The sequence below is a fragment of the Mytilus trossulus genome, chromosome 13 (genome assembly GCF_036588685.1).
Source record: "Mytilus trossulus isolate FHL-02 chromosome 13, PNRI_Mtr1.1.1.hap1, whole genome shotgun sequence".
Lineage (NCBI taxonomy): Eukaryota > Metazoa > Mollusca > Bivalvia > Mytilida > Mytilidae > Mytilus > Mytilus trossulus.
Window position 1 is genome coordinate 33,067,188 of NC_086385.1, and position 21,702 is coordinate 33,088,889.

Consider the following 21,702-nt stretch of genomic DNA (forward strand, 5'->3'; position numbering starts at 1 on the left):
GTATGCTGGAGTTCCTCATTGACAACATATTTGTTGAATTTGGACTTTTCAGTCGTCGGCATTCCTATGGGAACAAACTATGTGCCTCTCCTTGACGACCTCTTCATATTTTCATATGAGTCGGGGTTCCTTCAGATACGTATACTTATCAACAAGAAGAAAATAAAATAAGCCCGGTCATTTAATGCCCGATTCAGATATAATGATGATGTTCTTTCCATTAAAAATACAAACTTTTCTGATTGGGTTCCATTAATACATCCTCCAGAACTATAAATTAAAGAAACATCAGACACGCTTCTTCCGCCTCTTTTTTATACTTATACCTCGATTTAACAATAGCGATCATCTCAATACAATAATCTATGACAAGCGAACGATTTTAATTTTGAAACTATAAATTTTCCCCACCTTAGCAGCAATATACCAACTTCAGCTGTATATGTGATAGAAATTTCCAAACTCATTCGGTACTCAAGCTGTTACTTAGACTTTATAAAACGTCACTAGTGTCTGAATAAGTTATTCAGTAAAGGTTATGTCAAAGAACGTCTCGTCCTTTGTCTAAAAAAGATCATTGAAAGATGCCAAGACCTTGAAGATAAATATTTCGTATCAACTTCACAAATAATACACGATGGTTTTGAAGTATAGATTCCAGGTATGGACGTTGTTTATCATCTTAATTACGTCTTAAAGACCCCCTTTTTTTGGCCTTTACTGTTTATCAATATTTGATTATATACTTATGACATAGATTCACGGTGGGTATGGTTGTCCTGCGAGAGAACGTACTGTGCTGGTGATTCGGTCCTGACGGGTGCTGGTGATCAATGAAAAAATGTAAACAAAGACGAAAATTATGATTTTTTACGTTTTCACTCATAAAAAATGGTAGAAAACAGTTGAGATTTTTCAATTTCGTTTCTTATGGGTTCATATATAAACCATTAAAAAAATGACCCTGTAAACTGTTTCAGTAAGCGTCACACAAAAATGCTCATTTTCAGAAAATCTCGAACTGAAAAAATAAAACAAACATGCTCATAGAGTCCGCTTTCTTTACCGCAATCTACACGACAAAACAATTTTGTGAAAAAACATTGCAATTTATTAAAATTTTGCATTTTCTCAATTTATTCATGTCCTGATACTGTGCTGGTGGGTCCCGTCATTGTGCTGGTGGGTCCTGATACGGTGCTGGTGATTTTGGATAAGAAGTTGGTCATATTTGAAACAAATGTTACAAAATCAGTAAAATCAGCCAGATAATTGTTGCCAGCAGGATCTATGACTCCTATTTTAGCTCTTGTGCATCCATTTGTCTGTTTAATATGTGTTTTCAAATGATCTGAACTTGTATAACATAATAACATAAAAGGGCAACATCTTTCGTCCAATATCAAATAACAATATATAGTATCTAAAATAAGTTAAAAATTCCACAGTACTATATAATTCATTTTATGTGTCAATTTGTTCGAAACAGTCGAAAAAAGAGACTTTTTTAATGTCATGATTATATGTCGCTTTCTACATCTATGCTTAGCATTTATTTCAGATGACATGGACTCCTCACCCTGATGACCCTGCTGCCTTTCATAACTTTATCCGTATACATATATTAAAAGATAAACAAAAGGATGCATGCAACACGTATTTTTGTATTTAAAATGATTCGTTGTAACGAGAATATTTGTGGTGAATGGAAACTGTGAGGGTCACAATCTTAAATTGCTTATAAATGTTGCTGGAACCAGTTTCGTTATCTGATCTGAATTTTCTGAAATGTGCAAGGTAGATAGACATTTTGATTTTTTTACTCGGTAATGAACCATTGTGTTGATCCCATGCTAAACATAACAAAAATCTCTGTACAAAGGTCTGTGAATTTTCTACAAAAAGAGTGATTTTATTTTCACTAAATTCTCTTTTTCTACTAAATACAATAATGAACTATAAATAATATTGCTTTGCAAGAAGTTTCCCCTTGATAGATTTACAAAATTATATCTCTATTATTCATTGTCTGTGCTGTTTTGATACTATTGCAGTTTGCACATTTCGGAATTGACAGTGAAGTGAAATATCTTAGTAAGGAGTCATTACTACAGATATGGTGTGTTTGACACACAAAACTTAAAAGCTTAGTGATATTACCAATAAAAGTGTATTTTAGTTGGGTATTTTTTCCATTTACTCATTTTCAATCATAATCAAGGCACATTTTATTTTTATTCATGAAAAATATTTATATATAGAAAAGAAGGACACATTGTTCACTTCCTCCCCCGTAATTCTTTATCATAAATATTTATTTTGAAATGACAAAAGCTAAGAAATCTTAATTTTATTAGTGTTCTCTAGGTTATCTCGTCTTCATTCTCTGACATATTCTAACCTGCTCTTCCATAAAATAGTGATTTTTTTTAGTGTTCTATCGAACTTTCGAAAAAAAAAAAACATGATAACAGTTTAGACAAAAAAAATTGTTGGAAAAATCTTACAGCAAGTGATTCTAAATAGCTATAAGATACATTTTTCTTTTACAATACTACTTTTAAATCTTACGGGAAACTATTCCAAGCTTTCACTGTAACCTCGCTCTAACTTATCCCCATCCCCCCTAAAAAAAAAACACCAAACAAATTGTCATTCTTATAGTCAGCACTCAATTGTTCAAAAACAAATGTGTTTTAAGCTGCTAAAGACATGAATCAAACGCTCAGAAAGTCCTTTGTTCTATATTTTTGCTCTCCATTTTTATGCAAAACCTTTTACATTTTTATTTTATGGGTTATTGTTGAAGGTCGTACGATGGCGTATGGTTTTTAACACATACTTCCTTTGGTTTCTTATGGAAATTTGTCCATTTACAACAAATATATCACATCATCTACTTTATATAAGTATAGTATAAACTACAACGTATTTTGGTGATCTTGCAAAATGATCGTAATCCCGAAAATCGTAAACATGCATATTTTTTTATCTTAAAAGGGGGTAAGAAGGGTTCCATTAAAAGGCCAAAAAATAAGATTACAGTTAGTTTAAAAAATAAATTAAAAAATAGGGGTATTATTTCTCTCATAATAACAGTAAACAGATTCACAACAATGTCAATTTTAAGAAAGCAGACAACAGCTAATAAGTCAATAACAGTACAGCATCATTGATCTTGAATATATGTCATCTTTTAACTGAAATATAAAAGCACAGAACCAGGACATAGGAGCACAGAACCAGGACCGTTTTTCTTATCACCAGCACAGCGTCAGGACAATTCCGTTTAACGAACTTGCACGATTTTTGCAATATGATATTGTTGTAATATACTTTGCATGGTACTTATGACACATCAGAGAAAAATTAAGCAACAAAACAGTCGTTTTATTGCTGTTTTGATACAAAGTAAACAAACCCACCAGTACAGAATCAGGACCCACCAGCACCCGTCAGGACCAAATCACCAGCACAGTACGTTTTCTCGCAGGACAACCATACCCACCGTGTAGATTGGTACTTATACATCCCGCCATTTTGTTATTGTCCGATGGCCAATTTTGAGTTCTTATCTTTCATTTTTGCATATGTACTATGCAGGAATATGACAGTTGTTTTCAATTCGTTAGATGTGTTGGAGCTTTTGATTTTGCAATTTCTCTTAGAGTTCGATATTTTTGTTATTTACTTAATATTTCTATGTAAATTAAATCTGCATTGTAAAAAAAATAGTTGTGCATCGATTCATTAACTTTTGGACTGTTCTAATTTTTACTAAGTTATAGGTGTATCTTTTGTTTCAGACTTATCGATAATGACAGTGGACAATGGTGGCTCGTTGGGTGATTGGAGTGATACAGAATATTGTTCAGAGGGACACTTTGCAATAGGATACGTAATGAAAGTTCATTCAATAGGATATTTTTAGATTAAAACCCGAATTTTATTTTTTTATATTGCACTTGATGATTGTGAATTCAATTGCTTAAGGATGTATTCTTCTGACGTTTCAGTCTCATTGGAATCTCATTCTGGAATTATTTCCAAAACATGTGATACAAGTATAAAATATCAATGAATTTACAAAATGTTATAATCAAATAATTACATTAGATGTATGTTTCATTATAATACTTTATTCTGATTAGCTAACTGCACATCACGTGTTATTCTTTAAACAATTGCATCACTCAATAAAACTGTTCGTTCATGATAACACTTGGTCCCACAATAAAGTGCACTGGTGAATTAAATAAAAGAATTAGAAAATTCGTGTTTTCATGATCATAGCTAAAAAATGTAATTATAAGTATTTCTTCTGCGCTTCATACAAAATGTACTTCGGTCAACGCTTTTACACCCCAATGAAGTTACAAAAAGAAGCATAATAATTCTTAAACACAACTCTGTGAAAAAATTGTGTATTTACAATAAGTAGTTTATGAATAATAAATTTTTGAAATTTTATTACCTATCAATAGTTATCAAAGGTACCAGGATTATAATTTAGTACGCCAGACGCGCGTTTCGTCTACATTAGACTCATCAGTGACGTTCATATCAAAATATTTATAACGCCAAGCAAGTACAAAGTTGAAGAGCATTGAGGATCCAAAATTCCAAAAAGTTGTGCCAAAAACGGCTAAGGTAATCTATGCCTGGGATAAGAAAATCCTTAGTTTTTCGAAAAATTCAAAGTTTTGTAATCAGCAAATTTATAAAAATAACCACATTATTGATATTCATGTCAACACCGAAGTGTTGACTACTGGGCTGGTGATACCCTCGGGGACGAAACGTCCACCAGCAGTGGCATCGACCTAGTGGTGTAAATAATTATCAAAGGTACCAGGATTATAATTTAGTACGCCAGACGCGCGTTTCATCTACATTAGACTCATCAGTGACGCTCATATCAAAATATTTATAAAGCAAAACAAGTACAAAGTTGAAGAGCATTGAGGATCCAAAATTCCAAAAAGTTGTGCAAAAACGGCTAAGGTAAAATATGCCTGGGATAAGAAAATCCTTAGTTTTTCGAAAAATTCAAAAATCTGTAATCAGCAAATTTATAAAAATAACCACATTATTGATATTCATGTCAACACCGCGAAGTCAGTCATTTTAGCCAAAATTTTGAAAAAATTGGTAAGAGGTACAAGAAATGATTTTACCAGGAAAATGTACATCCCATATCCCTTTATCATGTTTATTCTTTTAAAATTTCTTTGATATGTATTTTGTACAATCATTTATAACAAAAAAGGTGAAATAATATGCATTTTGATCTTAAAACAGAGAAAAATCACAAATTTACAAAATTGACAGCATGGTAAATTTGACACGAAAAAGCATCAAAATATGATAAAACTTTCTTATAGTAACACCTACCTTTAGCATGTATAGGTTTTTTAAGTTAAATTTATTCAGATTGGTCCAACTCATCTTTATTTAAAGTATAAAAAAAAAGTTTAATTGTGGAAATGTGATTTTTTTTCACGATAATAACCCCAAAATTGGTAAAAATTGATGAAAAATGAGAAAATCATCAAAATTGGGCATTTTCAAAGGGCCGTAGGAAAGAAAGAACTGCACCACCACAAGATGTTTATTTTACCAATTATCTTTGTACAGTTATATAAACCCAAAAATCAGGTTAAGAAAAAAAGTTTAATTCTAGAAATGTTTGGCTCCTCAGAGGTGTACATCCTTAAATCATGTTTATAGATCAAAACTTAATCAGAAATAATCATAGATCTTCCATCTACACCAACATTTTCAAAATACTTACAAGGAGAATAAATGAACATATTAAGAAATAACAATTTCACATGAGGCTCTTGGCACCAAAACACAAAACAATGTCATAACGTTTAAAACAAGCTACACAAATACTTAAAATTCAATATGTTATGGTTAACATTAGGAGTGCGTGTATCTTGAAATAAGTAATTAAAACGTTACAAACACATTTATCATGTTCAAAGATGTATTAACAAAATATAACTGGGCGAAATAAAGTTTCAAAAAATTCCGAGCCGCTTGACGAAGGACTTTCACTTGGACAATTAGTTTTCGCAATATACATAAACATGATATATGTCTCGCGTTCATCGATCATCAAAATAGATTGTTAAACATTCGAAATCTAATTCACTTTTATTTAGCTTCCGAAGCAAGGAAACAGTTGATTTTTATAAAATTCACTCATGATATAGCGTCTTTTTCTTTATTGGGAACAAAAGGAGTGTACGTTTTGGCAAATACCAATGTAGAAATGACAGAAAAAAAAGGATATTATGATGGATATAGATCGTCGATGGTGGAAATGCACAACATTTATTTAATTTTAGAAAATACCTGAACGATGGCTTGTGGTCGATACACAACATATGTTATGTTTGCAATATGCCGCATGTCATTATTTTTTTATTTCTAATACCGCTTGCTAGATCATGCCAATACCAATAAGAGTGCGCATCAAGTCTAAAACAAAAGGAACGACTACGATGCTTAACCAGTTATTTCGACTGACATGATGTTATTTAAGGATGAACACTTGTTATTTTAAGATGCGGATGATTCTTATTGATGTCCCCAAGATGACGAAATGTCCCCAAACAAGATTTTATAGTATAGTTATTTGTTTTAGTATTGTTAATCGCAAACTACTTTGGACACCTTTACATTATATTTTGTGTTTCGAGAACTGCTGATGATTACAAAACAAAAGAAAAATATTAAATCTGCGTTGTACGCTGTTCAGATTGATTTTTTTTTCCGAAAGTGTATTTTTTTATTTTTTTTATTTATAGATTGAAGGAAACCAAGGTGGTGGTGATGACACTGCATTAAACGCCATCCGTCTTCACTGTTCTAATCCAGATTGGGAAGACCCTAACAACATTAGTGGGACAATTATTGGAAAAGAAGGACCATTCGGAATGTGGAGAGACGTTGCAATGTGTCCTTATGGTGAAGTCATGGTTTCTTTTTCTCTTCAGTTTCAAAGTCTGGTAATATATAATAATTTTCATATTTTGGTTTTCAATATCTATTGTGATCCCCATCGTGTATTCTTTTTGGAAATTCGTTGCTATAAATATAACTGATCTTGAGATATTTTTTAAGCTTGATTTTATCATAATGAACTATTGTGTTAAGGAGTGATGGAAGCATTATATATATATTTGGATGTGATTGCATTTGCATGGCGGCTGATGCATGATACACTGTCCACGCACTCATTCTCTCTCCTTTGACCTTTAACGATTATCGCACGTGTCGTTTTCAAATATTGACTCTCATGCTAGAATTATCTTTGACACAGATACAGAGTTAAGATTTGTATTTTATTAATTTTATGTGATATTCTGTTTTGATCTGATTCGGAGTCGATATGTTTTTTATTGAATTGGAAATCTTTTCAATGTTTTTATGATATTTTTTGTTTCTTGTTTTGGTTTAATACAATTTTTTATTTGTGTGCGCATTTTTCATAGATACAGAAAAAACTGCAATGCATTAACATGCAAAAAAAATCCTTTAAGACACTAGGCTGTAATGTACCACGGGAGACGCGCATTTCGTCTACAAGAAACACATCAGAGGCGCTCAAATCAAAACAGATATGGGTTGTATATGAATTCATATTTCAATTTAAAAAAAAATATTTGACATGTGGTCAATACAGAAGACATGTTCCTTAATAATATTAATTAGTATTTTTTCAGTAAAAAGCCAAATCTTCCATTAGCTTGCTATGCTCATTTGCGTAGCTTTGTAATAATCTATATACTTATACTTATACATATTTTGAGGTGACTCGGTGTTTTTACATCCATCAAGCCTGTTTTTGCTTTGATTGTTTCTTGTGCAGGTGGTTTCAGAGGTTCCATTTGGACACAAGAGGTTTTCACATTGAGTGTTGTTTTAATATACTTATCCTTGTATTTTTAATTTACTTCATTTGTAATTTATCTGGAAACTGTATACTAGTACGACATCTTGTTTAATAAACTATATGTAACTGCAAAAACATAATGGTTATTTAAAAGTTTACGTCACTTCTGTTACAGTACGTCAATCAATGTTGAGCTTCTAAAACAGTTTTTAACATATCGAAAAAAGTCTCATTTTCGAATGGAAACAAATGTGGATACTCAACGATATTTGCAAAAACACTATGCACTTCACGCATTTTTTTAAATAGAGGACACATTTTTGTGTGAGCAAATGATATAATATTTTCGTTCTGACAGAGAGACATATCCAATTGTAGATGTAAAGCACATGGGAGAAATTATTTATCAAATACGTATCCCGCAAACAAAATGACTTGCAAATTATTAATCAAATAAGAGTTCAACATTTGTATATTGTTTTTTTTTATCACCTTTGTGAATTCATATCGAAATAGAACATTGTTCATTATGGGGTTTAGGCAAAAATACAGTTACAGTTCAGCTTCTACACAGAAATAAGAAAATAAAGTATTGATAATATCTATATATATGTATGATATTGATCCGATATAAATCAAAAATCTAAAATTCCAACAATTTAGGATGGTACATATAGAAGATGATTATGTGTCTGAAGACTCATCAGTGACGCTCGAATAAAAAAACAAATAAAGTACGAAGTTGAAGAGCATTGAGGATTCAAAATAACCTAACCTCTAGATGTCAGTAATGTGTTTTCAATTTTTAGTCTCATTCACATCTTCCTGATATTCCCTGTTATGATGATTTACTCCGTGGGATTTTAATGAACACTATCTTAATCCTGTTACTTTTTTTTTAAATTAATTTATTAATAATAACATTGTCAATGTTAAGAGACGAAACAATATTGTATTAAAATTCTGGGAAATATTTACAAATATACTGGTTTAGTTTGAAGATCATAAGTATTAAGCAATTGATTAATAGACTTATTTATTTATTTATGTATTAAAGAAATACACATTTAATACAATTTTTTTTATGTTACAATTATTGCATTGTATAATATAACAATTCAAAACATTTATTATAGTTTGTGAACACCTAAAAAAGATGAAATGTTGGCCTTACGAGTTAGTACTACTGCTTTGTGCCAAACAAAGCAACGTTTTCCCATTACTTGAAATATAAATCATATTGCAAAGATTTTAACAGGTGATATCAATCTGTCCTTGGCTAATACATATGATACATACAGTTATTTTTGTTAAAACAACGATGCCGAAACCACTACAATTAGATACAATTTGTTTTAACATACATGATTGATCTAGGCAAATGAGATCGAGATAGTTCTGTTCATAGGTGGACAAATATTATTAACTACTAAGAATATGCTTATGGATATTTTCAAATTACAGATCTGTTATTGCCTTAAGAAATGTTAAACATTTATTACAGACCAACGGCGATTACTCTGCTGCAAATTATGTCAGATTTAAATGTAGAAACATCGACAGTCCTAGTTCCGGTACAATATTGGGAACAAGTGGCATGTGGGGAGACTATGGTGCATGGAGTGAGTATTGTGCAGTGGGGTCAGCTATCTGTGGCATTAAAGTAAGGATATATCCTCGCCAAGGAGTAAGCATTGATGACACTGCTCTCAACAATGTTCAATTCTTTTGTTGCAAAAAATAATCATAACTGGATCATTTAATTTCAGTTCTATTGTATTTTTTATATTTTTGTTTTAAACTAAAGAAAAATTAATTCGTGTGATTTCTTTCGTAATTTGAAATTTATATTTTCTTAACCATGTAGTCTTTCTTCAACATTTCAATTTTACCAATTAAAAGACGCATACTGGCGGATCTGATTGTTTTATTTATTTTCCTAACGTTTGTTCCTGCATTCAAATACAAGAGGTTCTGGATTGGGGACCTCCATTTCTTTATCTTTAATTTTTAAGCCAATTTTTCTCAATTTTTTTGTAAGCGGTTGTTCTGTTGTAGAAATGTCACTTGAAGTTTCTACAGCTGTCATTATATTTCCCGAAGTTAAATGTGTAGACGAAAGCGGTTGTTCTGTTGTAGAAATGTCACTGGTAGATTCTACAGATGTTATTATATTTGCATAAGTTAAACGAGTAGATGAAAGCAATTGTTCTGTTGTAGAAATGTCCCATGTTGATTCATATCTGATGTAATATAATTAGTAGACGACTTTGGTTGTACGCTTGTAGACAGGACAGTAGAAAAATCGTCAGATGTAGTTCCATTTTCTATTAGTTATGTGTAGACGTATATAGTTGCTCTGTTGTAGATATTTCAGAGTAAAGATTCTCAGATGTCATTGCATTTTCTTTTGTATCATGAGTAGACGGCTTTGACTGTTCTGTTGTAGATATTGCAGTGTAAGGATCCTCATTTGTCATTTCATTTTCTGTTATTTTATGAGTAGACGCCTGTAGCATTTGTGTAGTTGTTCTGTTGTAGATATATAATTGTGAGAATCCACAGAAGTTATCCCATTTTGGATTATTTCATGTGTAGACGCCTGTGTTTTTTTGGTGTCAGATATTCCATTGCAAAGATCACCAGTTGTCATTTCGTTTTCTGTTATTTCCTGAGTAGACATCTGTGATTGTTAAGATGTAGATATTTCAGTGTAAGGATCCTCAGATGTTATTTTATTTTCTGTTATTTCATGATTAGATGTGTGTAGTTGTTCTGTTGTAGCTTTTTCAATGTTAGGGTCCTTAGATGTCGTTGCATGTTCTACTTCATTAGTAGACGCCTGTGGTTATTTTTTCGTAGACATGTCAGTATATAATATATAAACTCCTCATAGATACCAGGACTAAAATTTTACACTTACGCTAGACGCGCGTTTCGTCTACAAAAGACTCATCAGTGACGCTCGAATCAAAAAATGCATCATATGTCATGCTATCTGCTGTAATTGGGCGTGTTGACGAATACACAGACGTTACTATATCTTGTGCAATAGAACCTGTAGACGACTGTTGTTTTAGATGACTTTGTCGTTATCATTATATCTGATTAAATAGAATATGTAGACGGCTGTTGTAGCAATATCTGGTGATGTTGGTTGTTCGCTTTTAGACATATCTGATGAAATGGCTGTTGATGTTGGTTGTTTGCTTGACGTTAGAACTATTTGGTGAATTGGCAGTTGATGTTCGTTGTTCGCTTTTAGACATATCTGGTGAACTGGCTGTTGATGTGGGTTGCTCGTCTGTAGACATATCTGGTGAAGTGGCTTTTGATGTTAATAGATCTGTTTTAGAAATATTTGGTGAATTGACTGTTGATGTTGGTTGTTCGCTTGTAGAAATATCTGGTAAATGAGCAGTTGATGTTGGTGGTTCGCTAGTAGAAATATCTGGTGAATTGGCTGTTGAGGTTTGTTGTTCGCCTGTAGAAATATCTGGTGAATTGACTGTTGATGTTGGTTGCCGCCTGTAGAAATATCTTGTAAATAAGCTGTTGATGCTGTTTTTTTGCTTGTAGAACTGTCTGGTGAATTAGCTGTTGATGTAGGTTGTTCGCTTTTAGACATATCTGATGAGATGGCTGTTGATGTTCGTTGTTCGCTTTTAGACATATTTGGTGAATTGGCATTTGATGTTTGTTGTTCACCTGTAGAACTATCTGGTGAATTGACTGTTGATGTTGGTTGTTCGCTTGTATAAATATCTTGTTAATTAGCTGTTTATGTTGGTTGTTCAATGGTAGAAATATCTTGTAAATTAGCTGTTAATGTTGGTTGTTCACTTGTAGAAATATCTAGTGAATTGGCTGTTGATGTTGGTTGTTCGCTTTTAGAAAAATCTCGTTAATAAGCTGTTGATGTTGGTTGTTGGCTTGTATAAATAATTTGTGAATTGGCTGTTGATGTTGGTTGTTCGCTTATAGAAATATCTAGTAAATTAGTTGTTGGTAATGGTTGATCGCTTGTAGACATATCTGGTGAATTGGCTACTGATGTTGGTTGTTTGCTTTAAAAACATCTCGTAATCAAGCTGTTGATGTTGGTTGTTCGGTTGTAGACATATCTGGTTGATGAGCAATCTTGGTTATGCACTTGTACAAATATTTGGTGAAATGGCTGTTGATGTAGGTTGTTCGCTTGTAGAAATATCTAGTGAATTGACTGTTGATGTTGGTTGTTCGCTTGTATAAATATCTTGTTACTTAGCTGTTTATGTTGGTTCTTCAATGGTAGAAATATCTTGTAAATTAGCTGTTAATGTTGGTTGTTCACTTGTAGAAATATCTAGTGAATTGGCTGTTGATGTTGGTTGTCCGCTTTTAGAAAAAATCTCGTTAATAAGCTGTTGATGTTGGTTGTTGGCTTGTATAAATAATTTGTGAATTGGCTGTTGATGTTGGTTGTTCGCTTATAGAAATATCTAGTAAATTAGTTGTTGATAATGGTTGATCGCTTGTAGACATATCTGGTGAATTGGCTGCTGATGTTGGTTGTTTGCTTTAACAACATCTCGTAATCAAGCTGTTGATGTTGGTTGTTCGGTTGTATAAATATCTGGTGAATTGGCTGTTGATGCTGGTTGATCGCTTGTAGTCATATCTGGTGAATTGGCTGTTGATGTTGGTTGTTCGCTTGTAGACATATCTGCTGAAATGACTGTTGATGTTGGTTGATCGCCTGTTGACATATCTGGTAAACTTGCTATTGATGCTGGTTGATCGCCTGTTGACATATCTGGTGAACTTGCTGTTGATTTTGGGTGTCCGCTTTTAGAAATACTTGGTGAATTGGCTGTTGATGCTTGTTGTTCGCCTGTAGACATATCTGGTGAACTTGCTGTTGATTTTGGTTGTTCGCCTGTAGAAATATCTGGTGAATTGGCTGTTGGTGTTGGTTGTTCGCTTGTAGACATATCTGGTCAATTGGCTGTTGGTGTTGGTTGTTCGCCTGTAGAATCATCTGGTGAATTGGCTGTTGATGTTTGTTGTTCGCTTTTAGACATATCTTGTGAATTGGCTGCTGATGTTGGTTGTTGGTTTTTAGAAACATTTTGTGAATTGGCTGTTGATGTTGGTTGTTCGCTTGTAGACATATCTGGTGAATTGGTTGTTGATGTTGGTTGTTCGCCTGTAGACTTATCTGGTGAATTGGCTGTTGATGTTTACTGTTCGCCTGTAGAATTATCGGGTGAATTGGCTGTTGATGTTTGTTGTTCGCCTGTAGAATTATCTGGTGAATTGGCTGTTGATGTTTGTTGTTCGCCTGTAGAAATATCTTGTGAATTGGATGTTGATGTTGGTTGTTCGCCTGTAGAATTATCTGGTGAATTGGCTGTTGATGTTTGTTGTTCAATATATTTGTTGAATTTGGAGGTTGCAATTTCAATCAGATTGTCGAAATTTGTATGGAACCAAATGTTCACCTTTATTTTGACTGACCTTTTCTTATTTTCATATGAGGTTATTTAAAAGTTTACGTCACTTCTGTTCCAGTACGTCACGCAATGTTGAGCTTCTAAAACAGTTTTTAACATATCGAAAAAAGTCTAATTTTCGAATGGAAACAAATGTGGATACTCAACGTTGATGTTGGTTGTTCGGTTGTATAAATATCTGGTGAATTGGCTGTTGATGCTGGTTGATCGCTTGTAGACATATCTGGTGAATTGGCTGCTGATGTTGGTTGTTCGCTTGTAGACATATCTGATGAAATGACTGTTGATGTTGGTTGATCGCCTGTTGACATATCTGGTAAACTTGCTATTGATGCTGGTTGATCGCCTGTTGACATATCTGGTGAACTTGCTGTTGATTTTGGGTGTTCGCTTTTAGAAATACTTGGTGAATTGGCTGTTGATGCTTGTTGTTCGCCTGTATACATATCTGGTGAACTTGCTGTTGATTTTGGTTGTTCGCCTGTAGAAATATCTGGTGAATTGGCTGTTGATGTTTGTTGTTCGCCTGTAGAAATATCTTGTGAATTGGATGTTGATGTTGGTTGTTCGCCTGTAGAATTATCTGGTGAATTGGCTGTTGATGTTTGTTGTTCAATATATTTGTTGAATTTGGAGGTTGCAATTTCAATCAGATTGTCGAAATTTCTATGGAACCAAATGTGCACCTTTATTTTGACTGACCTTTTCTTATTTTCATATGAGGTTATTTAAAAGTTTACGTCACTTCTGTTACAGTACGTCACGCAATGTTGAGCTTCTAAAACAGTTTTTAACATATCGAAAAAAGTCTCATTTTCGAATGGAAACAAATGTGGATACTCAACGATATTTGCAAAAACACTATGCACTTCACGCATTTTTTTAAATAGAGGACAAATTTTTGTGTGAGCAAATGATATAATATTTTCGTTCTGACAGAGAGACATATCCAATTGTAGATGTAAAGCACATGGGAGAAATTATTTATCAAATACGTATCCCGCAAACAAAATGACTTGAAAATTATTAATCAAATAAGAGTTCAACATTTGTATATTGTTTTTTTTTTATCACCTTTGTGAATTCATATCGAAATAGAACATTGTTCATTATGGGGTTTAGGCAAAAATACAGTTACAGTTCAGCTTCTACACAGAAATAAGAAAATAAAGTATTGATAATATCTATATATCTGTATGATATTGATCCGATATAAATCAAAAATCTAAAATTCCAACAATTTAGGATGGTACATATAGAAGATGATTATGTGTCTGAAGACTCATCAGTGACGCTCGAATAAAAAAACAAATAAAGTACGAAGTTGAAGAGCATTGAGGATTCAAAATAACCTAACCTCTAGATGTCAGTAATGTGTTTTCAATTTTTAGTCTCATTCACATCTTCCTGATATTCCCTGTTATGATGATTTACTCCGTGTGATTTCAATGAACACTATCTTAATCCTGTTACTTTTTTTTTTAAATTAATTTATTAATAATAACATTGTCAATGTTAAGAGACGAAACAATATTGTATTAAAATTCTGGGAAATATTTACAAATATACTGGTTTAGTTTGAAGATCATAAGTATTAAGCAATTGATTAATAGACTTATTTATTTATTTATGTATTAAAGAAATACACATTTAATACATTTTTTTTTATGTTACAATTATTGCATTGTATAATATAACAATTCAAAACATTTATTATAGTTTGTGAACACCTAAAAAAGATGAAATGTTGGCCTTACGAGTTAGTACTACTGCTTTGTGCCAAACAAAGCAACGTTTTCCCATTACTTGAAATATAAATCATATTGCAAAGATTTTAACAGGTGATATCAATCTGTCCTTGGCTAATACATATGATACATACAGATATTTTTGTTAAAACAACGATGCCGAAACCACTACAATAAGATACAATTTGTTTTAACATATATGATTGATCTAGGCAAATGAGATCGAGATAGTTCTGTTCATAGGTGGACAAATATTATTAACTACTAAGAATATGCTTATGGATATTTTCAAATTACAGATCTGTTATTGCCTTAAGAAATGTTAAACATTTATAACAGACCAACGGCGATAACTCTGCTGCAAATTATGTCAGATTTAAATGTAGAAACATCGACAGTCCTAGTTCCGGTACAATATTGGGAACAAGTGGCATGTGGGGAGACTATGGTGCATGGAGTGAGTATTGTGCAGTGGGGTCAGCTATCTGTGGCATTAAAGTAAGGATATATCCTCGCCAAGGAGTAAGCATTGATGACACTGCTCTCAACAATGTTCAATTCTTTTGTTGCAAAAAATAATCATAACTTGATCATTTCATTTCAGTTCTATTGTATTTTTCATATTTTTGTTTTAAACTAAAGAAAAATTAATTCGTGTGATTTCTTTCGTAATTTGAAATTTATATTTTCTTAACCATGTAGTCTTTCTTCAACATTTCAATTTTACCAATTAAAAGACGCATACTGGCGGATCTGATTGTTTTATTTATTTTCCTAACGTTTGTTCCTGCATTCAAATACAAGAGGTTCTGGATTGGGGACCTCCATTTCTTTATCTTTAATTTTTAAGCCAATTTTTCTCAATTTTTTTGTAAGCGGTTGTTCTGTTGTAGAAATGTCACTTGAAGTTTCTACAGCTGTCATTATATTTCCCGAAGTTAAATGTGTAGACGAAAGCGGTTGTTCTGTTGTAGAAATGTCACTGGTAGATTCTACAGATGTTATTATATTTGCATAAGTGAAACGAGTAGATGAAAGCAATTGTTCTGTTGTAGAAATGTCCCATGTTGATTCATATCTGATGTAATATAATTAGTAGACGACTTTAGTTGTACGCTTGTAGACAGGACAGTAGAAAAATCGTCAGATGTAGTTCCATTTTCTATTAGTTATGTGTAGACGTCTATAGTTGCTCTGTTGTAGATATTTCAGAGTAAAGATTCTCAGATGTCATTGCATTTTCTTTTGTATCATGAGTAGACGGCTGTGACTGTTCTGTTGTAGATATTTCAGTGTAAAGATCCTCATTTGTCATTTCATTTTCTGTTATTTTATGAGTAGACGCCTGTAGCATTTGTGTAGTTGTTCTGTTGTAGATATATAATTGTGAGAATCCTCAGAAGTTATCCCATTTTGGATTATTTCATGTGTAGACGCCTGTGTTTTTTTGGTGTCAGATATTCCATTGCAAAGATCACCAGTTGTCATTTCGTTTTCTGTTATTTCCTGAGTAGACATCTGTGATTGTTAAGATGTAGATATTTCAGTGTAAGGATCCTCAGATGTTATTTTATTTTCTGTTATTTCATGATTAGATGTGTGTAGTTGTTCTGTTGTAGCTTTTTCAATGTTAGGGTCTTTAGATGTCGTTGCATGTTCTATTTCATTAGTAGACGCCTGTGGTTGTTTTTTCGTAGACATGACAGTATATAATATATAAACTCCTCATAGATACCAGGACTAAAATTTTACACTTACGCTAGACGTGCGTTTCGTCTACAAAAGACTCATCAGTGACGCTCGAATCAAAAAATGCATCATATGTCATGCTATCTGCTGTAATTGGGCGTGTTGACGAATACACAGACGTTACTATATCTTGTGAAATAGAACCTGTAGACGACTGTTGTTTTAGATGACTTTGTCGTTATCATTATATCTGATTAAATAGAATATGTAGACGGCTGTTGTAGCAATATCTGGTGATGTTGGTTGTTCGCTTTTAGACATATCTGATGAAATGGCTGTTGATGTTGGTTGTTTGCTTGACGTAAGAACTATTTGGTGAATTGGCAGTTGATGTTCGTTGTTCGCTTTTAGACATATCTGGTGAACTGGCTGTTGATGTGGGTTGCTCGTCTGTAGACATATCTGGTGAAGTGGCTTTTGATGTTAATAGATCTGTTTAAGAAATATTTGGTGAATTGACTGTTGATATTGGTTGTTCGCTTGTAGAAATATCTTGTAAATGAGCAGTTGATGTTGGTGGTTCGCTAGTAGAAATATCTGGTGAATTGGCTGTTGAGGTTTGTTGTTCGCCTGTAGAAATATCTGGTGAATTGACTGTTGATGTGGGTTGCCGCCTGTAGAACTATCTTGTAAATAAGCTGTTGATGCTGGTTTTTTGCTTGTAGAACTGTCTGGTGAATTAGCTGTTGATGTAGGTTGTTCGCTTTTAGACATATCTGATGAGATGGCTGTTGATGTTCGTTGTTCGCTTTTAGACATATTTGGTGAATTGGCATTTGATGTTTGTTGTTCACCTGTAGAACTATCTGGTGAATTGACTGTTGATGTTGGTTGTTCGCTTGTACAAATATTTGTTGAAATGGCTGTTGATGTAGGTTGTTCGCTTGTAGAAATATCTGGTGAATTGACTGTTGATGTTGGTTGTTCGCTTGTATAAATATCTTGTTAATTAGCTGTTTATGTTGGTTGTTCAATAGTAGAAATATCTTGTAAATTAGCTGTTAATGTTGGTTGTTCACTTGTAGAAATATCTAGTGAATTGGCTGTTGATGTTGGTTGTTCGCTTTTAGAAAAATCTCGTTAATAAGCTGTTGATGTTGGTTGTTGGCTTGTATAAATAATTTGTGAATTGGCTGTTGATGTTGGTTGTTCGCTTATAGAAATATCTAGTAAATTAGTTGTTGGTAATGGTTGATCGCTTGTAGACATATCTGATGAATTGGCTACTGATGTTGGTTGTTTGCTTTTAAAACATCTCGTAATCAAGCTGTTGATGTTGGTTGTTCGGTTGTAGACATATCTGGTGAATGAGCAATCTTGGTTATGCACTTGTACAAATATTTGGTGAAATGGCTGTTGATGTAGGTTGTTCGCTTGTTAAATATCTAGTGAATTGACTGTTGATGTTGGTTGTTCGCTTGTATAAATATCTTGTAACTTAGCTGTTTATGTTGGTTCTTCAATGGTAGAAATATCTTGTAAATTAGCTGTTAATGTTGGTTGTTCACTTGTAGAAATATCTAGTGAATTGGCTGTTGATGTTGGTTGTCCGCTTTTAGAAAAAATCTCGTTAATAAGCTGTTGATGTTGGTTGTTGGCTTGTATAAATAATTTGTGAATTGGCTGTTGATATTGGTTGTTCGCTTATAGAAATATCTAGTAAATTAGTTGTTGATAATGGTTGATCGCTTGTAGACATATCTGGTGAATTGGCTGCTGATGTTGGTTGTTTGCTTTAACAACATCTCGTAATCAAGCTGTTGATGTTGGTTGTTCGGTTGTATAAATATCTGGTGAATTGGCTGTTGATGCTGGTTGATCGCTTGTAGACATATCTGGTGAATTGACTGTTGATGTTGGTTGTTCGCTTGTAGACATATCTGATGAAATGACTGTTGATGTTGGTTGATCGCCTGTTGACATATCTGGTAAACTTGCTATTGATGCTGGTGTATCGCCTGTTGACATATCTGGTGAACTTGCTGTTGATTTTGGGTGTTCGCTTTTAGAAATACTTGGTGAATTGGCTGTTGATGCTTGTTGTTCGCTTGTAGACATATCTTGTGAACTTGCTGTTGATTTTGGTTGTTCGCCTGTAGAAATATCTGGTGAATTGGCTGTTGGTGTTGGTTGTTCGCTTGTAGACATATCTTGTCAATTGGCTGTTGGTGTTGGTTGTTCGCCTGTAGAATCATCTGGTGAATTGGCTGTTGATGTTTGTTGTTCACTTGTAGACATATCTAGTCAATTGGCTGTTGATGTTGGTTGTTCGCCTGTAGAATCATCTGGTGAATTGGCTGTTGATGTTTGTTGTTCGGTTTTAGACATATCTTGTGAATTGGCTGCTGATGTTGGTTGTTGGTTTTTAGAAACATTTTGTTAATTGGCTGTTGCTGTTGGTTGTTCGCTTGTAGACATATCTGGTGAATTGGTTGTTGATGTTGGTTGTTCGCCTGTAGAATTATCTGGTGAATTGGCTGTTGATGTTTGCTGTTCGCCTGTAGAATTGTCGGGTGAATTGGCTGTTGATGTTTGTTGTTCGCCTGTAGAATTATCTGGTGAATTGGCTGTTGATGTTGGTTTTTCGCCCGAAGAATTATCTGGTGAATTGGCTGTTGATGTTGGTTGTTCGCCCGTAGACATATCTTGTGAATTGGCTGTTGATGTTGGTTGTTCGCTTGTAGACATATCTGGTGAACTGGCTGTTGATGTTGTTTGTTCGCTTTCAGACATATCTTGTGAATTGGCTGTTGATGTTGGTTGTTCGCTTTTAGAGATATTTGGTGAATTGGCTGTTGATGTTTGTTGTTCGCTTTTGGAAATATTTTGTGAATTGGCTGTTGATGTGTCTTGTTCGCCTGTAGAAATATCTTGTGAATTGGCTGTTGATGTTGGTTGTTCGCTTTTAGAAATATTTTGTGAATTGGCTGTTGATGTTTCTTGTTCGCCTGTAGAAATATCTTGTGAATTGGCTGTTGATGTTGGTTGTTCGCTTGTAGACATATCTGGTGAATTGGATGTTGATGTTGGTTGTTCGCTTGTAGAATTATCTGGTGGACTTGCTGTTGATGTTGGTTGATCGCTTGTAGACATATCTGGTGAATTGGCTGTTGATGTTTGTTGTTCGCTTGTAGACATATCTTGTGAATTGGCTGTTGATGTTGGTTGTTCGCTTGTAGACATATCTGGTGAATTGGCTGTTGATGTTGGTTGTTCGCCCGTAGAATTATCTTGTGAATTGGTTGTTTATGTTGGTTGTTCGCTTGTAGACATATATGGTGAATTGGATGTTGATGTTGGTTGTTCGCTTGTAGAAATATCTGGTGGATTGGCTACTGTTGTTGGTTTTTCTCTTTTAGATATATCTGGTGAATTGGCTGTTGATTTTGGTTGTTCGCCTGTAGAAGTATCTGGTGAATTGGTTGTTGATGTTGATTGTTCGCCTCTAGAATTATCTGGTGAATTGGCTGTTGATGTTTCTTGTTCGCCTGTAGACATATCTGGTGAATTGGATGTTGATGTTGGTTGTTCGCCTGTAGAATTATCTGGTGAATTGGCTGTTGATGTTTGTTGTTCGCCTGTAGAAATATCTGGTGAATTGGATGTTGATGTTGGTTGTTCGCCTGTAGAATTATCTGGTGAATTGGCTGTTGATGTTTGTTGTTCACCAGTAGAAATATCTGATGAATTGGCTGTTGATGTTTGTTGTTCGCTTGTAGACATATCTGGTGAATTGGCTGTTAATGTTGGTTGTTCGCTTGTCGACATGTCTGGTGGACTTTCTGTTGATGTTGGTGGTTTGCCTGTAGAAATATCTGGTAAATTGGCTGTTGATGTTTGTTGTTCGCCTGTAGAATTATCTGGTGAATTGGCTGTTGATGTTGGTTGTTCGCTTGTAGACATATCTGGTGAATTGGCTGTTGATGTTGGTTGTACGCCCTTAGAAATATCTGGTAAATTGGCTGTTGATGTTAGTTGTTCGCTTGTAGACATATCTGGTGAATTGGCTGTTGATGTTGGTTGTTCGCTTTTAGAGATATTTGGTGAATTGGCTGTTGATGTTGGTTTTTCGCCCGAAGAATTATCTGGTGAATTGGCTGTTGATGTTGGTTGTTTGCCTGTAGACTTATCTGGTGAATTGGCTGTTGGTGTTGGTTGTTCGCTTGTAGACATATTTGGTAAATTGGCTGTTGATGTTGGTTGTTCGCCCGTAGACATATCTTGTGAATTGGCTGTTGATGTTGGTTGTTCGCTTGTAGACATATCTGGTGAATTGGCTGTTGATGTTGTTTGTTCGCTTTCAGACATATCTTGTGAATTGGCTGTTGATGTTGGTTGTTCGCTTTTAGAGATATTTGGTGAATTGGCTGTTGATGTTTGTTGTTCGCTTTTGGAAATATTTTGTGAATTGGCTGTTGATGTGTCTTGTTCGCCTGTAGAAATATCTTGTGAATTGGCTGTTGATGTTGGTTGTTCGTTTTTAGAAATATTTTGTGAATTGGCTGTTGATGTTTCTTGTTCGCCTGTAGAAATATCTTGTGAATTGGCTGTTGATGTTGGTTGTTCGCTTGTAGACATATCTGGTGAATTGGCTGTTGATGTTTGTTGTTCGCTTGTAGACATATCTTGTGAATTGGCTGTTGATGTTGGTTGTTCGCTTGTAGACATATCTGGTGAATTGGCTGTTGATGTTGGTTGTTCGCCCGTAGAATTATCTTGTGAATTGGCTGTTTATGTTGGTTGTTCGCTTGTAGACATATATGGTGAATTGGATGTTGATGTTGGTTGTTCGCTTGTAGAAATA

At 33.9% G+C, this 21,702-nt stretch overlaps 2 protein-coding genes across 2 annotated transcripts; both read right to left on the minus strand.

The window, feature by feature from the left end:
- Nucleotides 1–18,650: 18,650 nt before the first annotated feature.
- Nucleotides 18,651–19,046, minus strand: LOC134694287 (uncharacterized). Its single transcript, XM_063555293.1, has one exon. The coding sequence runs from the start codon at nt 19,044–19,046 to the stop codon at nt 18,651–18,653; it is 396 nt and encodes a 131-aa protein (XP_063411363.1).
- A 1,098-nt stretch (nt 19,047–20,144) lies between these two features.
- LOC134694288 (dentin sialophosphoprotein-like) lies at nt 20,145–21,566 on the minus strand. Its single transcript, XM_063555294.1, has one exon. It carries the CDS (start codon nt 21,564–21,566, stop codon nt 20,145–20,147), a length of 1,422 nt encoding a protein of 473 aa, XP_063411364.1.
- Nucleotides 21,567–21,702: the final 136 nt, after the last annotated feature.

Coding starts and splice junctions, on each gene's coding strand:
- LOC134694288 (XM_063555294.1), bottom strand. CDS start 21,566: ATGTCTACAAGCGAACAACCAACATCAACAGCCAATTCACAAGATATG.
- LOC134694287 (XM_063555293.1), bottom strand. CDS start 19,046: ATGTCTACAAGCGAACAACCAACACCAACAGCCAATTCACCAGATATT.